Source organism: Epinephelus fuscoguttatus, linkage group LG17, assembly GCF_011397635.1.
Source record: "Epinephelus fuscoguttatus linkage group LG17, E.fuscoguttatus.final_Chr_v1".
NCBI classification, from domain to species: Eukaryota; Metazoa; Chordata; class Actinopteri; order Perciformes; family Serranidae; genus Epinephelus; species Epinephelus fuscoguttatus.
Genome location: NC_064768.1, coordinates 13,433,486 through 13,449,981, shown reverse-complemented (window position 1 = coordinate 13,449,981; position 16,496 = coordinate 13,433,486). Strand labels below are relative to the sequence as shown.

General features: G+C 41.5%; 1 protein-coding gene across 7 annotated transcripts in view; it reads left to right on the top strand.

Moving 5' to 3' along the window:
- Positions 1-271: 271 nt before the first annotated feature.
- macf1a (microtubule actin crosslinking factor 1a) overlaps positions 272-16,496 on the top strand; it is a 269,747-nt gene continuing 253,522 nt past the window's right edge. For 4 of the 7 annotated variants that reach the window (XM_049602953.1, XM_049602956.1, XM_049602954.1 and 1 more), the window contains exons 1-2: positions 272-565; positions 14,328-14,562. In XM_049602953.1, the coding sequence (XP_049458910.1) occupies positions 14,340-14,562 (223 nt within the window). In that variant the 5' untranslated portion in view covers positions 272-565; positions 14,328-14,339. The remainder of the gene's footprint in view (positions 566-14,327; positions 14,563-16,496) is intronic. The other 3 variants (XM_049602957.1, XM_049602947.1, XM_049602955.1) reach the window with 1 other exon arrangement.

Below are 16,496 nucleotides of genomic sequence, written 5' to 3'. Positions count from 1 at the left end.
TTTGGCGGTGCTGCTGAGCCACTGGATGACGCAGGAGTACAACCGAAATTTCAATTTCCGCGACACTTAACACACTCAATAGACATGGGTTAAGTGTCGGAGCCGTGAAAATAGCCTATTGAAGAGAAAGAGAGAGAGAGAGAGAGAGAGAGAGAGAGAGAGAGAGAGAGAGAGAGTGAGTGTGTGTGTGTGTGTGTGTGTGTGTGTGTGTGTGTGTGTGTGTGTGTGTGTGTGTGTGTTTGAAAGCGGACCAGGAGAGGAGGGCTGGTGGGGGGTTGCTGAGAGGAGAAGGGAGAACCACAGAGGGGGAAAGGAGGAGGAATAGGACAGCCATTACCATTCAGGATTACGTTGCCTTGCTTTTTTTCCTCCAGCCTCACCCCCCCGGCTGTGTGTCGGTTCGGTTTTGGAGGAAGCGTGGTAACACAAACCCGATCGGTGGAGCGGAAAAACCAGCCTTTCATCCATCCATCCACCCCTCCGGAGGAGAGGGAGCAGTGGTGGCAGCATCCCCGGCCTCCCTCGCTCTGTGCTCGGATTCCAGGACCGCTGCTGCCCGGCGAAGGTAAGCGGCGGCTCCAGAGCTCCGGCTGGTGTTTCCAACTCGGCACCCACCCGTGCGTGATACAATCATCATGTATTATCAAGAGCTGCCGAGTCGCATGGGGATATAAAATGTGAATTAATACGTAAATTAATTCTTAGAAATCAAAACTACCAGACTCAAGACGGAATATGATGCGCACGAGCCTCTGAACTCGCAAGACACACTATTTAGGGACATATCCGATCACCAAATCCTAAACCGTGCCTATTAAAATTAATATAATGATGAATTTGGCGTGTAACGGTGTTGTCTTGGTGCTCCTGGCAGAGACCATGATCAATAACGTGTTGATCACATGCTCCACGTTGATTGGCATCATTGCACGAGATGAATGTGGTTTCATTATAATAATAGCAATAATAATAATAATAATAATAATAATAATAATAATAATAATAATAATAATAACCTCACACAGTCAGTTGTTGAAATTTCGGAGCACACTGCTCGTGATTTGTGCGCCGGAGGGCTGGGCTGGAAATAACCAGCGGACAGTCACTCAGAGAGGGTTTCTGGGTCGTGAGAAGGCTGCCGAGGTTGTTCCCACCACTAATGAGAGACGCTGAGCAGCAGCAGTATGGAGACAGCATTTGGGCAGCAGAGCCAGCCGCAAATGGATAAATGTAATTAGCTGGTGTGATCCATCCAATGCAAGCAAGGGCGGGTGTGTGTTGGACAAAGAGCCCCGTGCTGCCAGTTTGCTCCTCCTGCATGCAGCCCTGCGTGCACAGCGCGTTTGGTCTCCATGTCTGATGTCCATTCATGCAAACACATTCCCTCTTCACGTTCAAAGGGAGAGACAGACACAGAGAGGCATGCATGCAAAATGATGACATGAAACACCAGCTGCAGCTATTTTATGTGCACACACACATTTATGAGGGGGTGCCTTTATTGATCAGTGCAAGCCCTACAGCCAGCCCCTTCATCATCACACCTCCACCTCCACCTGCTGTGTGAATCCCAGTGGACCTCACCACTGCAGGCTGTCTGTCTGTCTGGAAAAGCTCAGCAATATTATGCAAGGTGCAGTCTGAGGGGAGGGGGGAATCAAGATTCAGGCTCCCCTCCTGCCGCTTTGTACCAGATGGTCAAACGTGCATCTCCCTCCAGCCTTATGTTGTACCTTCAACATACAGGCTACTCGTCTTCTCGGTCAGATCTGTAAGACACAAAGCCACCTATTTATAATTCAATCCATTGTATTCAGGCGAAATTATATAATTCAGTTGGTTTCTTCCACCCATTTCTTCCTCTGCACCGGCCGTAGACACACCCCCTTACTACTGCATGTTATAGTGTTGGAAAGCACCAGTATGTCTCTGATGCAGGGGATAAAGGAGTGCAGTGTTAGTATGTGACATGGTTGTAATTTGATTTTATCTGAGGGCTTTGAATTAGAGGATTTTGGTTTAATAATCAAATCTATTTTTTCACACGACTGACATTCATCACTAGAGACACATAACTGCAATGGATATCTCTTTTTTCTTTATTTAACTAATGATTGTCTTCATTACTGATTATCTCTGATTCACCTATTAAAGTCTAAAGTCAGCCTTAAAGTCTAAAATCAAAGTATACTACATTTATAATGAAATTAACCACTTTTTAAAAAAATGTTTAAGCAAGGCACTGTGCCAAAAAATGAGAAAGATGCGACTTTAGAAAGTGACTCTTGGGCTATACCAGTGTTGTAGTCAAGACCACCTAAACTGAGACCAAGTCATGGCCAAGACCAGAGTGTATCGATATCAAGAAAGACAAGGCCGAGACTTGACTGGTTGAGACCAAGTCATGACCAAGGCCAGAGTGTATCGATATCGAGAAAGACAAGACCGAGACTTGACTGGTTGAGACCAAGTCATGACCAAGGCCAGAGTGTATCGATATCGAGACAAGACCAAGACTTGACTGGTTGAGACCAAGTCATGACCAAGATCAGAGTGTGTCGATATCGAGACAAGACCAAGACTTGACTGGTTGAGACCAAGTCATGACCAAGGCCAGAGTGTATCGATATCGAGAAAGACAAGACCGAGACTTGACTGGTTGAGACCAAGTCATGACCAAGACCAGAGTGTATCGATATCGAGACAAGACCAAGACTTGACTAGTTGAGACCAAGTCATGACCAAGGCCAGAGTGTATCGATATCGAGAAAGACAAGACCGAGACTTGACTGGTTGAGACCAAGTCATGACCAAGACCAGAGTGTATCGATATCGAGACAAGACCGAGACTTGACTGGTTGAGACCAAGTCATGACCAAGATCAGAGTGTGTCGATATCGAGACAAGACCGAGACTTGACTGGTTGAGACCAAGTCAAGACCAAGACCAGACCAGTTCGAGTCCCATACTGCATGACACACTTAAAATAAAATGTGGAATGTGTAAACCATAGGCACTCCTTAAAACTAGCATTCCTCTTTATTTACCTCTTTGCATGCATACTGTATGTATGTGTGTATGTCTGAGTGTACCATAAAAATGTCTTGATAGAACAATCAAAAGGCATTGCCTTTCATGTGGGAATTGTCCTTTGTTTTCTATGAACAGACAAATACATACACTAAGGAGCTGAAATCAATTAAACCATCTTTATTCAACACTTTTCGCACAGGTAGTTTAGTTTAGTGTAGTTACTTTAGTGTAGTATTGGTCTTGACGGGTATTGAGATAAAATCCAGAGTCCTCTTTGTCTGAGAGCAAGGCAAAGCCGAGTAAAAATGTGGTCGATTCTGAGACAAAACCAAGACCTTTTAAAATGGATCTGGAGACCAAGACCAATCTTGAGTGTTACAACACTGGGTTATATGGACAATAAAGGTCCTACAGCCCAAAGTGACATTTCTAAATTCCTTGTTTGGGTGTCAAACAGCCCAAAATCCAAATATACACAGTGTACAGTGATCCTAAACAGAGATATGCAGGAAGTCCTCATATCTGAAACACTGAGGCCAGCAAATGTTTGGCAATTTTTGACTTAAATTGATCAACAAAATTGTCATCAGTTAATATCTCTCTAGAAACGAATCAAGTGGTTCCCAACCTTTTAGGCTCGTGTCCCTTTGAATGAGGCAATGTTTACTTGTTATGTCTTCAGTGTGGATGTAAATCGTGACCAGTCACGAGAGTCATTTTTTTCTTATTAGATGTTATATCTAGATTCTGCCAAAAAAAACCCAGAAATATATATTTGTCTTTCTTTTCCCTTTAATTATCTTGTCATCCATCATATCTGTCTTGAATAACTGGACTAATTCATTATACATTTCAGCACCATTTCTATCACACTGAAATCGTCCGTCTTCTCTTTGTGAAATGCTTGACTGGCAGCTCCATCCTCCCCTGTCTGTCTGTCTAGCCGGCAGTCTCTGTTGGTTTGCTCTCCCAGCAGCTTTTTGGTATGCACGCTGCATCTTAACATGAGCGAAAGAAGAAAAAATAGAGACAGAGAGAAGAAGAGGGAGAGATTTCTTGCCTCCACAGTGTTTATGATGTCCTTAGGTTTCTATGATGCTATCAGTGACGTCCTGGAGCTGTAAATATTGATCAGTGTGTGTAAGACGGCAGAACCAGTGACCCCATTGTGCACTTTTCTCTTTTTATGTCTCTCTCTTGTTATCCTGCTGTATGTGCACACTCTTCTTTCTGTTTCAGTTCCTCTGCTTCACTCTCACTTTAATTACTCTCTCTCTGTCCAGTCTTGCTGAGTAGTAAGCTACAGTATTGTTGGCAAGCCAGTCCAGTCTGTGCGTATGTTTATGTGTTTATATATGCTGTGTGTGTATAAATGTATGTGTGTGTGTGTGTGTGTGTGTGTGTGTGTGTGCGTGGGGGAGCAGAGTCTAGCCATTCATTTACCCAGTCAGTCAGTGTGTTACTCATCATGACTGTGGGCTGCGTCATTCATCCTCATAACTCTACTTACTTACTATCTGCACTTTTAATAACCGATGCAACACGTGTGCTTTAAGTATTTCATTTATAAGTGCAAGATCAATACATTTGACTCAGGAAAATGTTACAAGGTTCAGAGGAAGATCAGGTGTCAAAGCCAAAGACATATGTTGTATATGTATTTAAAGGACTAGTTTGGTATTTTGGGAAATATTTGCTTTCTTGGCAGGAGTTCGACCACTCTCACCATTGCCAAATCGACAGAAGAGAATGCTGGCCTCTTTTATTGAGTCATTGCTGTGACTTCCAACATCTTTTTAGGTACCAAACATGGGTGTTTTTTAGTGTCCAACAGCTGTCCACCAGGTATAGTACCAGGAAAAGCAGTTGTTTTTTACTGAGTCATTGGTTCGTTTCTTGTCATGATAGTTCCTGGAAAAGTGGTTGTTTTTTTGCAGAGACATTATTGTGTGCCTTGCCGGGATAGTGCCACCAAAAAGGGTTGTTTTTTGCAAGACAATGCTGCATTTCCTGCCAGGATAGTGCCACTAAAAGTGATTGCTTTTTACTGAGACATCGCAATGTTTCTTGCTGGAATTATACCACCAGAAGTGGGCATTTCAAAGCTAAAACATTATCTTTTTCTAACCATAACCAAGTGTTTTTTTGTGCCTAAACCTAACCACACATTAACCAAGTTTTAACATACACTATACACGGATCAGCCAAAACATTAAAACCACTGGCAGGTGAAGTGAATAACATTGATCATGTTATTCACGTGTACAATAGCCTGCAAATGTTAACTTATCTGTGTTTTGCAGAATTCTACAATGCCAACATTTATTCTTGCTAGTCTGTGCTAATAACAATATTAAACACATGTAATACACATTTAGGTCCTTTTTCAAGAGCTAAATGGATTTTAAACGTGTTAGAATTTGATTTTATTAAGGTGTAACAGTGAAGGGGGCTTTGTGGTTTCTTGACACTTCCTGTAGTTCTTTGCACTCAGTGGGATTTATTGTCACTGTCATCAATGCTCTCGGCTGCTTGCGATTACAGTTTAAACAATATGATGTGAAGGCAGCATAAGTATGGAGGTGATACGCTTAGCTTAGCTTAGCTTAGCTTAGCATTAAGACTTGAAGACACCTCTAAAGCTTACTACATTGTATCTTGTGTGTTTAATCTGTGGCCTACACAAATAAAAATGAGAAATGGTTTTACAAGGAGTTACATTAGCTAGCTGTCTCCCCGTTTCCAGTGATAGGCTTGGCTAATGACTCTGGTGCTGTACTTGGCCCACAGGCATCAGAGTGATCCTGACCTTTTTATTGAACCCTTTGTAAGAAAGTGACGAAGCATGTTTTAAATGATTCAACTAACAGTTAAATAATTAACCAGACTATTAGTTTAAAGTTGGGAGATAGGACCAGCAGCACCTGCCAGCCCTCATCTTTGATCCTTAAAGGAAAAGTTTATGATTTCAGGAAAGACACTCATTTCTTTTTTTTTTTTTTAGATATTTTTGGGGCATTTTTTAGCCTTTATTTGATAGGACAGACAAGTGTGAAAGGGGGAGAGAGAGAGAGGGAGTGACATGCAGCAAAGGGCCACAGGCTGGAGTCGAACCCGGGCCGCTGCGGCAACAGCCTTGTACATGGGGCGCCTGCTCTACCGCTAAGCCACCGACGGCCCAAAAGACACTCATTTCTTGCCGAGAGTTTGATGAGAAGATCGATATCAGCTCACACATCTGTGCGATAAATATGGAGCTAGAGCCAGGAGGTCAGTGGCCTAACTACAGCCAAACAGCTGGCTAAAGTCAACATAACACTGGCTGTGCAGCTCTGGATGCAAACTATAAATCACATGTGTAGATCAAATTTTTTCTGCACAGGCAGGTCTATGTTATTTGTTAGGCAGAATTATTGTCTGTCTGTTGAGCATGAATGTCGGTTAAACTCCCATTAGCAGCTCTTACAGCTCTGGAATGACACAAAGACGTGCACCGGCAGTTACGACCGTTACTCTGCAAACGTCTGGTTTTCTCTCTCTGACCTTATTTTTCTTTTCTCCTCTTCCCTTTTCTCTCCTTCTTAATCTGTTGCTAGCTTTACATCTCTGTCAGAGTCTCCCCCTCTCTGTTTCATGTCACTCCTGCTCACTTTCGTCTTTCACACATACATATACAAACACACAGACACGGCTCAGACTAAGCTGTGGGAACAAACCATGTGCATGTAAATCCTGGTTGTGTGTTATAAATCAGGCCAGTCAAGCATCCAGCGTCTCTGCACTGCATGATGTCACAGAAAAAGGAGGAGTGTGTGTGCAAATGTATGTGTATGTAATACTTTGGTTCAAGCTTGCTTGCATACATGTATTTTTGTGTACTGAATATAAGACAGTTATTTAGTATGTTAGTCACTATTAGTGAGAATATATTAGCTGGTTAATCAGTTGAAATAACTGATTTACATTCAAATAATACATTGAGCAAAAATGTCAAATACTCACTGGGTCTGCCTCCTGTAATGTCAAGGATTTGCTGCTTTTCTGCATTTTCTATCTGTTTTCTTGTAAATGGAATATTTTCTTATTTTGGACTTTGTGCCAAACAAAATAAGCAATATAGAGATGTCACTTTGGGCTCTGGGAGCTTTAATGGAATTTTGAAGATTAAACAATTAGCCGAATACACAATTGATAGACTGACTGAAAATGAAAATAGCTGCTCGGCCAGTATAATAAAAAAGGCTGACTCCAGGTGATTTGAGAACTTTTTCTTTGTCAGTTTATAAACTACAGATCTGTCTGTTATATGTCTAGGTGAAAGAGTAAAAAGGAAACGATCAATCTACCAAAAAATTGTCCATTTATCAATTAGTCAATCAACAGAAGCACAGTTTTGCCTGCACTTTCTCAAGTAAAATCAATTGAATTCAACTGTTTCAGCTTAGTATATACAATAATTTACTGATCTTATTTGTGTTTTATTCATGTATTTAGTTATGTATTTTTTGCAAGGATAATAAACTGGATATCTTTGGGTTTTAAACGTCTTATCAGACAAAGCCTGCAATTTGAGTAGGTCCCCTTCAATCGACATTTTCTTCAATGGATTTTTTAAAAAGCTTAAACAATTATCATTAGGCTATTATATAACAATTATTTAACAGATACACATAATCTCCCATGAGTCACTTTCAATAAAAAAATGACTAAAACTAGGGGACCAGGAAACTTGTGAATAGCATTTTTCAAGTTTCAAGTTATTTATTGTCATATTCATAACCATGAAAATGAAAAAAAAAATCATGCAAGTAAAAGACAATGAGAATCAAAGACATAAAATGGTACAAAGTCAAAGTCAGGGAAGATGAAAAGTCGTCCTTGAGCCTGGTGACGGTTTATTATATGATTTTATTGACTAGAAATCAGTGAAAAAGACTAGAAAATAATCATTAATGAAAATACTCAGTACTTGTAGTCCTAATAAGAAGCTGTGAGTAAAGTCACTGTACATCTGAGTGCATGTTTGTCACTGTGAGTTAAAATGCCTTAGTGAGGGTCTCATCAGGCAGGAAGTGATCTCACTCTGTCTCACTCTGCTCCTGCAGTGTTTCTGCTGGTAGTTTCTTCTTCTCCCTCAAAGATCTCCTTTTCTCCTCACAGAGCTGTAATGACATGGTGTGGCTTTTGAAGCCTCCATTCTGGCTCTATTTATAAAACCTCTAGTTGCAGTGGCACTGACTCACTGTCAGCAAGCAGCAGGGAAACTGACTTTACACACACAGACACACAAACCAACACCAGCACAGAGACACACAGACTTGTACACCAGCGAACCGCAGAGAATTTTGGGAAGGCTTTAACCTCTTCCTAGCAGCGTTGCTGTGGAGACGGGGATTCAGGAAGTGGGGCTTTGCCAGCAGTCTAGCCAGGGGCCAGCAGCGGGAGGAGGAGGAGGAGGAGGAGGAGGAGGATTTTTGGCAGGACTAGTCCAGATGGAAATCCCTGCCGTTGTGTAGGACTCACACATCGTACATAGAAACATTCCCACCCTGTGACCAGCACTCAGGTTGCTCCACAGTTGAGTCTGCTGCAGCCTCGCAGTGAATAGAGACAGATCTGCTCTTTGGCAGCCAGCAGGAGTCAGTCAGTCTGTAAAGTGCTCACAGTTTTAGGGGTTAAGATGGTTGTTTGTTGAGTTTCTCAGGAGCCAGAGTGACCGTTAATTAACTGTTAGTGAATGAATTGTGAAGTGAACCAGATCACTGGTGACTTTGTGGACTTTTATTTTGAAAGACCTTGGATCTAGTTTGAGGAAACACCTGAAAATGTATCAGTTAATGTATAAAAATAATAAATTATCCAGGATTTCTTGCTAGATAACACTGTATACTCTTGTATTCTCATGGCACATGGTTTTGTATAATTTGGATTCAAACTTCTAACTTTTATCCTGCTGTAATCCTGAATTAGTTGCTTCAGTTTCAGGGGCCTGGTCTTGTGCGTGCTTGGTTTACTGAGAGTGACAAGACAAAATGTTGCTGTAAAAAAAGAGATTCAATAAGGTGCAGTTGAAATCTCAGTGATTTGAATGTTGGATTTTTGATGTTGTTTTTAAAGCTTTTGCTCCTTAATTACAAATTATATACACATTACTGCTGACCATTTTTTTAAAATTATGCTGTAGAGTTTCAGATTTTTGATTATATACTTTTGCATATATACTTGACTGTATACTTTTTTATCTAGAAGCTAATAGTATTGGGTCAAAACTTTCCTGTGATTTAAAAACAAATTCTTTAAACATACTGACTTGTGTAATGCAACACATTGTATGTCTTATACTTTCCATTAAAAAAAATTGAAATTATGTTATTGTTGCAGTCATAATTACAGATTGACTGGAAAAGTCTGCATTGCCTAATCTTAGAACGACAATGTAACTTTGAAATAAAATGAAAGCAGACTTGATATTAGTTTACACAGTTTCAGGCACAGTTTATAGAAAGTTAAAACAGTGGTGGAAAGCAGCTAAGTTCATTACACAAGTACTGCATGTAAGCACATTTTTGATGTACTTTTACTTTACTTGAGTATTTCAGTTTCATGCCACTTCATATATCAGCTCTACTAAATTTAATTTCAATTTAGAATGATAAATTTATAAAATACAATATTGTGCTGTAGATTAAATTCTCCAACAGTTTATGAAGTTGCTAAATGTGCTCCACCTCCACCAGCTGTACCATTAAAATGTTGTTAAAGTATGTTAAAGTATCAATGATAATACTCCAATGATATGATATATAACTTTCTATAAGGGACCATTGTGCCCAACAAGTACTTTTACTTTAAATATATAAGTGCTTTTTTCTGTTAATACTAGGTTCTGTGTATGACAGTCAGATCATTAATATAGCAGCAAACTGCCATTTGCTGTGTAGAGATATAGTGGAGTAATGGCGTTCTTTTTTTTTTTTTAAGATTTTTTGGGGGGCGTTTTGCCTTTAATGGACAGGATAGTGTGTGAAATGGGAGAGAGAGAGAGAACTCGCAGCCGCTGCAGCGAGGCATCACCTCTATACATGGGGTGCTGGCACTATCCACTACGCTACCGACGCCCCAGTAATGGCGTTCTGAGCAGAGAATCAACAAGCATGGTACCATAACCTGTTAACCTGAAATCCTGAGAGCAGAGCTGATCTTCCTGGCGCTGTGGGCATATCATCCATGGGACAGTTGTAAAGCTCTGGCAGCCCTGTGCTAAAACGATCAACTTCTCCTCCACATTTTTCACAGACTGATATTTACGGGAGAGGGCAAGATATCTTTTGGCTGTGATTGGTTGTTCCTTGTCAAACTGCAAACTGCTGTGTTCCAAAAGTTGAACACTGTTTATCTCAGGGTGCTGTCGTTGCACCTGAAAAATAGGCGCTTGGGAATGCGTGTGCACCGCTCTGGCGTCGTTATTGCGTTTGAGTGTGCCTGCTGTGCGTCTACATAAAAAATAATGAATTTGAGGGCACAAAAAAGTGGCATGTGTATGGCCCCTTAGCTGCTAGCCACCGGCTCAGCCACACCCATGTTGAGAGCCATGTGTGGACGACCTCTGAATCATAGATACACTCTGAATGTCATATAGAGCTCCTTTAAGTAAAATCTTGAATGTAAGAAGTACTTGTAACAGTATTTTTACAGAGCTGTACTGATACATTTACTTTAGTACAAGGCGTGACTACTTCTTCCACCACTGAAGTTGTGTCAAACAAAAAACATTGAGAATCTCTGTTAAATCACAGCTAAATATCTGATAAAAAGGTAGATGATTTTACAGTGTGAGTCCTAGAACAATCTACTTCGCAAAATTAGCATATAGCTTAATACACAGCGGAGATTAAAATAAATTGTAGGATTTGCAAAAAAAAGTCTGTTAGCAGGATTCAAACTCATGACAGCAGCAGCACACGCAGACACTCACTAACCTGCGACTCCCTGTGGAGCTGAAATCTGAGAGCCAGTAACGGCCAATTCATTCTCTCAGGACAGATATTGATTTTTTGAGGCTGTGACAGACAGATCAGAGCGTCAGGTCCCCAGAGTACAAACACACACACACACACACACACACACACACACACGCTTCTGTCTAGTGTGTATGCTTACAGCGTATCACTCATTTGTGTTCATTAAAATAAATAGGTGTTGAATTCAACAGAGAAGCAAAGGGAGAGAAAGAAGGAGAAGAGAAGGAAAGGGCAAAGACTGAAAGAGAAAAAACTCTCCTGTCTTCCCAGCTTATTGACTTTTCTTTAAAAATAGAAACACTAGATGAGCTTTGAAATCTCATCTCTCTCTCCCTCTCTCTTCGCTCCTTGTCTCAGCCAAGTCTGTTGAATAGTGACAGTAAAGAAATGCACTCCCTTTTTCATTCCTCCACCCAAGCATAGAGCTGCGTTTCCTTCATCGCAGCTGGTATCATCCATATCATCAATAAATCAGCTCCAAGACGAACATAATATGTCCAGACCTCAGTGATTTCTGTGCAGCTGAGCTAACTTACTCATTTCTTGTCTTGTTGAAGACAAGATAACATAATACAACTATAACAGCATTTTGCACATGAGCTCCTCTCTCTCAAAGCCAGAAATTAGAGCAGTAAGTATCAAACCTGTGATGTCATCAAGCATAAAGTCTAGAGCTGCTCCACTGACAATGAATGGGAGCCTGATTTTGTGGACTAAGATTGTTTCCAAATGAGCTTTATTCTGCTGTAGTGTTCTCAGTCAAGAAACAGAAAATGTACCCATATAATCAGAACGTTCCCCTGGGTGCTTTTGTTTGTTTGTTTGTTTTCATTTGGGAGAGTTGTTCATATTGATTGATATTTATGGACTGTCTTTGACCATAGAGACAGAACACATGTAAGTCTCGCCCCCCCTCGGAGTGAAAAACAATTCATCGCCCTCCACTGACTTTGTATTGTGTGAATGTGTCTCCTTGTCATTTACGTCTACTAGAAAACAACACAAATATGCCTAAAAGCTGTGGTTGTGGTGGGGTACACTACAAACATGGTAAATAACCCATAACTATATTGTTACAAGCTGCCAAACCAAAATAATGGAGCTTTTCAGCAATAAGATGTGAGGCATCATCAGGAAAATATGGGGAACTGTGGGATCCTGACACTCAGTAGTCTAACTTTACATGTGCAGCGAGCATTTTGCTTGGCCAGACAGGTTGAAGCTAACTGAGCTATGTAATGCCTGGTTTTGATCTCTGTTATCTTAAATGATGGTCCTACCTGGTGATTTGATCAAACTGTTATATTAAATATAGTAAATATTAAAGTATGTCACTACTGGGCACTCAGTGGGATTATTTCTCCAAGTAAACCAAGATAAGGAGATGAGACACCGAGATAGACCAACAATATGTAGTCCAGACGGACTAAGTGGATACATGTAGCAATAGTTTGATTTTCAATTGCATTATCTAGGTGTGTTAGTTGAGCTATGGACAGTGCAATTTCAGTCGGACTAAAGCCTAGTTCACATTACACGATTTTCACCCTGATTTTGCGTCGCCGAGACTATCGTAATCTTTTGAGTGTTCATACCTGGCGACGTGTGTTTGTCACCAAACTTGGAGACGACACATCGTAAAGGCATGGATATTCTTCCCAGTGTTGAATCAGATCTGCCTCCAGGGCCTGGGTCCAAACACAACTCACTCCCCGTGATCCTGTGGATGCCGCCATTGTTGTTGCTGCTTGCCGGCTTGCTTGTCCTCCTCACATTTCTTGCATCCTCCTGCGTGCTGACGTGGGACGTATCCCGCCTCTCATTGGCTGATGCTCTTTGTCAGTCGTGTCACACTTCTCCAGTTTTCTAGCATGCCAGATATCCAGTCACAGACGAGGGGGCGACTTGCTCGTAGGCTTGCTCACACATGAGGACTTGTCGTGGCAGACTATCTGCCGACTCACCTCTGACCCAATGTGGCTTTCAAGATCCTCTGCGCCGTCAAAATCATGGTGAAAATTGTGTAATGTGAACTAGGCTTAAGCTGCTTACATACATTCAAAAGTCCGGTTTCAGTCGGACTAAGCCAATAATTTGATTTTCTCCAGCTGCATGTAAACGTACTGAATGTATCTTTCCTCTCTGGTTGAAATAAGGTGCTCAAATTATCCTTTGACACACTAATATGTAAAGTTTTTAGCAATCTACAAGCATTTTGTTATTATTTCAGCTATTGGCTGCATATTGGGATGCTGATAGTTTTCCCATACGATGAGCGTGGTTTTCAGAGTGGGATGCATTGCGCTCTGTCTCTATGGGAAATACATGTCTGAAATTTGAAAATAGGCGTAGTTCCCCTTTGATAAAATGTGTTTACAATCTTGTGAGAGGCATAGCAGTGCTCTCAGCTAAGTGCTAACATGCTGATGTTAGGCAGGTGTAGTTTAGTTTAGCATGTTAGCATGACTTTTGCTAATTGAAAAATGACGATATTATGATGAGGAAAAGTCAAGGGATAGCAGAGTCGTTAGGAGTCATCAAAACAGTTTTTAGAGTTAGGTTTGAGAAGAGTTTTTTCCTGTTAAAGGTTTTTGGGGTCCTTATTACCAGTGAGGCTCCAAGGACAGTGGAGTGTTGATGCTGTAAAGCCCTCTGAGCCAAACTGTGATTTGTGATATTGGGCTCTATAAATAAAATTTCAATTAAATTGAAATTTAAATTGACCTTGGACATCAGGAGTATCAATAATATAAAAGTATGCTCAGGCTCAGGCAAGGTTTCTTTTTGTTAAACTGAAGTTCCTCCACCCACCTCTGGCCCTCTGAGCACTCCTCAGTAATCAGTATCACCATCTCTGCTGTCATGTGCTCTCTTCCTCTCTCATGTCTTCCTCGGAGCTCTGCAGCTGTTGGTCACTGTAGGTCTGCAGCCTCCTAAACTCTTTAACAGGCGTCTAGACATGATGACTAACTTAACCCAGTTGTTTCTCCCCTCCTGATCACTGCATTATTTCTGTTGTGCTGTGATGTTGGAACTTTGCATCATTCATGCCCCCTGCGTGATCACTCTGTACGCCAGCAATAAATTATACAGTGTCTCCACTTTGACTAAAGCTCCTTCTCCTCTCTTTCCCCACAATTCTTCTCTCCTCCTCCATTCTTCTGACCTTCTTTCATTCCCCTCCCCCCACTGCTATACATCCCTCTCTCCTCCCTCTATCCCTCCTTACTTCCTCTCCTTCTCTTCCTCTTCCTTGCCCTCTCCTCTCTGCAGCCCTAAAGTGAGATGGAGTCGTCAGACGATGATACTCTAAGTGAGCGCTCCTGTGTCAGCGAGCCATCATTCCGTAGCGAGCGTTCAGGGGGGTCGTTGTCCCCGTGCCCATCAGGACCTGTGGGGCCGCCCGGAGACACGTTGCCTTGGAACCTGTCCAAACATGAGAGGAGGAAGAGGAAGAGCCAGGACTCAGTGCTGGACCCGGCAGAGAGGGCAGTGGTTCGTGTTGCAGGTAAGGGAAACAATCTCACACTCACTGTCTTAAAGATGCTGTTGGTGTGCTTTTGCGCAAAGACACTGAACCTGCATCTGTTGAACGGAGTAGCGCAGTGGAAAGAGATGGAAGACTGCAGCTGTTGTGGAAAGCTTCTGGTGGAGACTGTGTGTAAGAGTTTGAATGTGCAGCAGGATGTTGCTGTAAGAGTGAGCAGTGGAAAATAGTGACTATGCAATGCATCAGCGAATTTAAACTAAAACCAAGTCTGATGGGAGATGAAAACTGACAGGAGCCTAGAAAAGTACCGTCTGTTCAACTTCTCTCATAAAGAGGAAAGAAAGTTTCGTGTTCACTGACTCTGAACTCACAGTAAAAGTGTTAATGGGGCTTCACTGATCTGTGAAATCAGAGAAGAATCATCAAAGACAGAATTTTAATCCACTGCACCACTTTTTGTCCAGTAGCACACATACAGTACAAAACATTAAAGTTCAGGCTGCAGAGATGTTGCATCTCGACTGCCTGGCATTTATAGATGACTTGCTGCTTACTGCAAATGGGTCATGTGAGACTTACCGAAGAGGAAAATAGAGATGGTACCTGTGCTTGTGGTGAGCTAACTTAAAGAATTACAGTTGCCCAGATGTACAAAAACTGACTGATTTGTCTTTTTTATCATTAAACGTCTTGGTGAAAACAGTTCATCTCGTATTGAGCCATAGCTACAGCATAGGTTCATTCTCATTTGCATGTTGACATTTTCTTGGCTTCTTGTACATAACTGTGGGGCTTCCTTCTGGCTTTGATTAAAGGTCCACCTACTTGGAAAAAGCCCTGTCTCCTGAAAAATACACGGTCAGTGAATGTCACACAGACATTAGGAAAATCTGGTTGTGATATCTCACATTTATACTTTAGATGAAAATATCTACAGTATGCTTCTCAAAGTGTTAGGGACAGTTCACCCCCAAAATCGCACCACAAGCTGAGTGCCATCTAGTTCCATTAAATTGAAGAGAAGGCAGACATCTCTCAAGGTGATATCTCTAATACTCAGCAACTCACACCAAAACTATCTAGACTGATAAATAGCACTACAGGTAAGAGGAAACGTATGTATTTCTAATTTTGGGGCGAACGGTTCCTTTAAATCTGATCATCACTGACATTAAGATTTTTCAAGTGCTTCTTCTCAGCACCTTCAGGGCTCACATCCTGATCACTGAAACATGAGTTCTGTGTTATGTACATGTTGGTTGTTGGTTTATGGCTGTCATGTAAAGAGAGAAGAGAGTTTAACCCTGAGTTGGGTTTATTATCTGTATCCTTCCACTCAGACGTCAAAGCTGAAGGTCAGACATGTTTTATCAGCTACCACGTCCCTGACTCCTCTGTGCTGCCACATGGACGACTGTCCTCCCTCCCTCTCAGACTTGGCTCTCCTCTCTTACTCGCTGTAACAGAAGATGGAGGAGAAATGTAGGTTACTGAGTTCTCTGGAGGAGCCAGGGTTCCCCTGCTTGCGTAATGAGACACTGGGAGCTGTCTAACAGCTTTCCTTCTTTTAGGGGAGGGAAGACTTCCAGCTTGATGTAAAAGTGCTGCACCTCTTATCATCTATGGCATTTTTCTCCACTCACATCATCTGCTGATTATTTACTGTTGGAGGCTTTTATCACATAAATGTAGGTTAGTGGACGGATGTCTGCAGCCCCCATCAGCATATAGCTATGCCTTTTACCAGTGGCAGAAAGTAACTAAGTACATTTACATAAGTACTGTACTTAAGTGTAATTTTGAGGTACTTGCACTTGAGTACTTCTATTTTATGCAACTTTATACTGAACTAGATTTCAGAGACAAATATTGTACTCTTTTACTTCACTACATGTATTTGATGATCTGTATCAGCTGAAGCATACATGGAAATAATCGCTTGTTGACAAAGA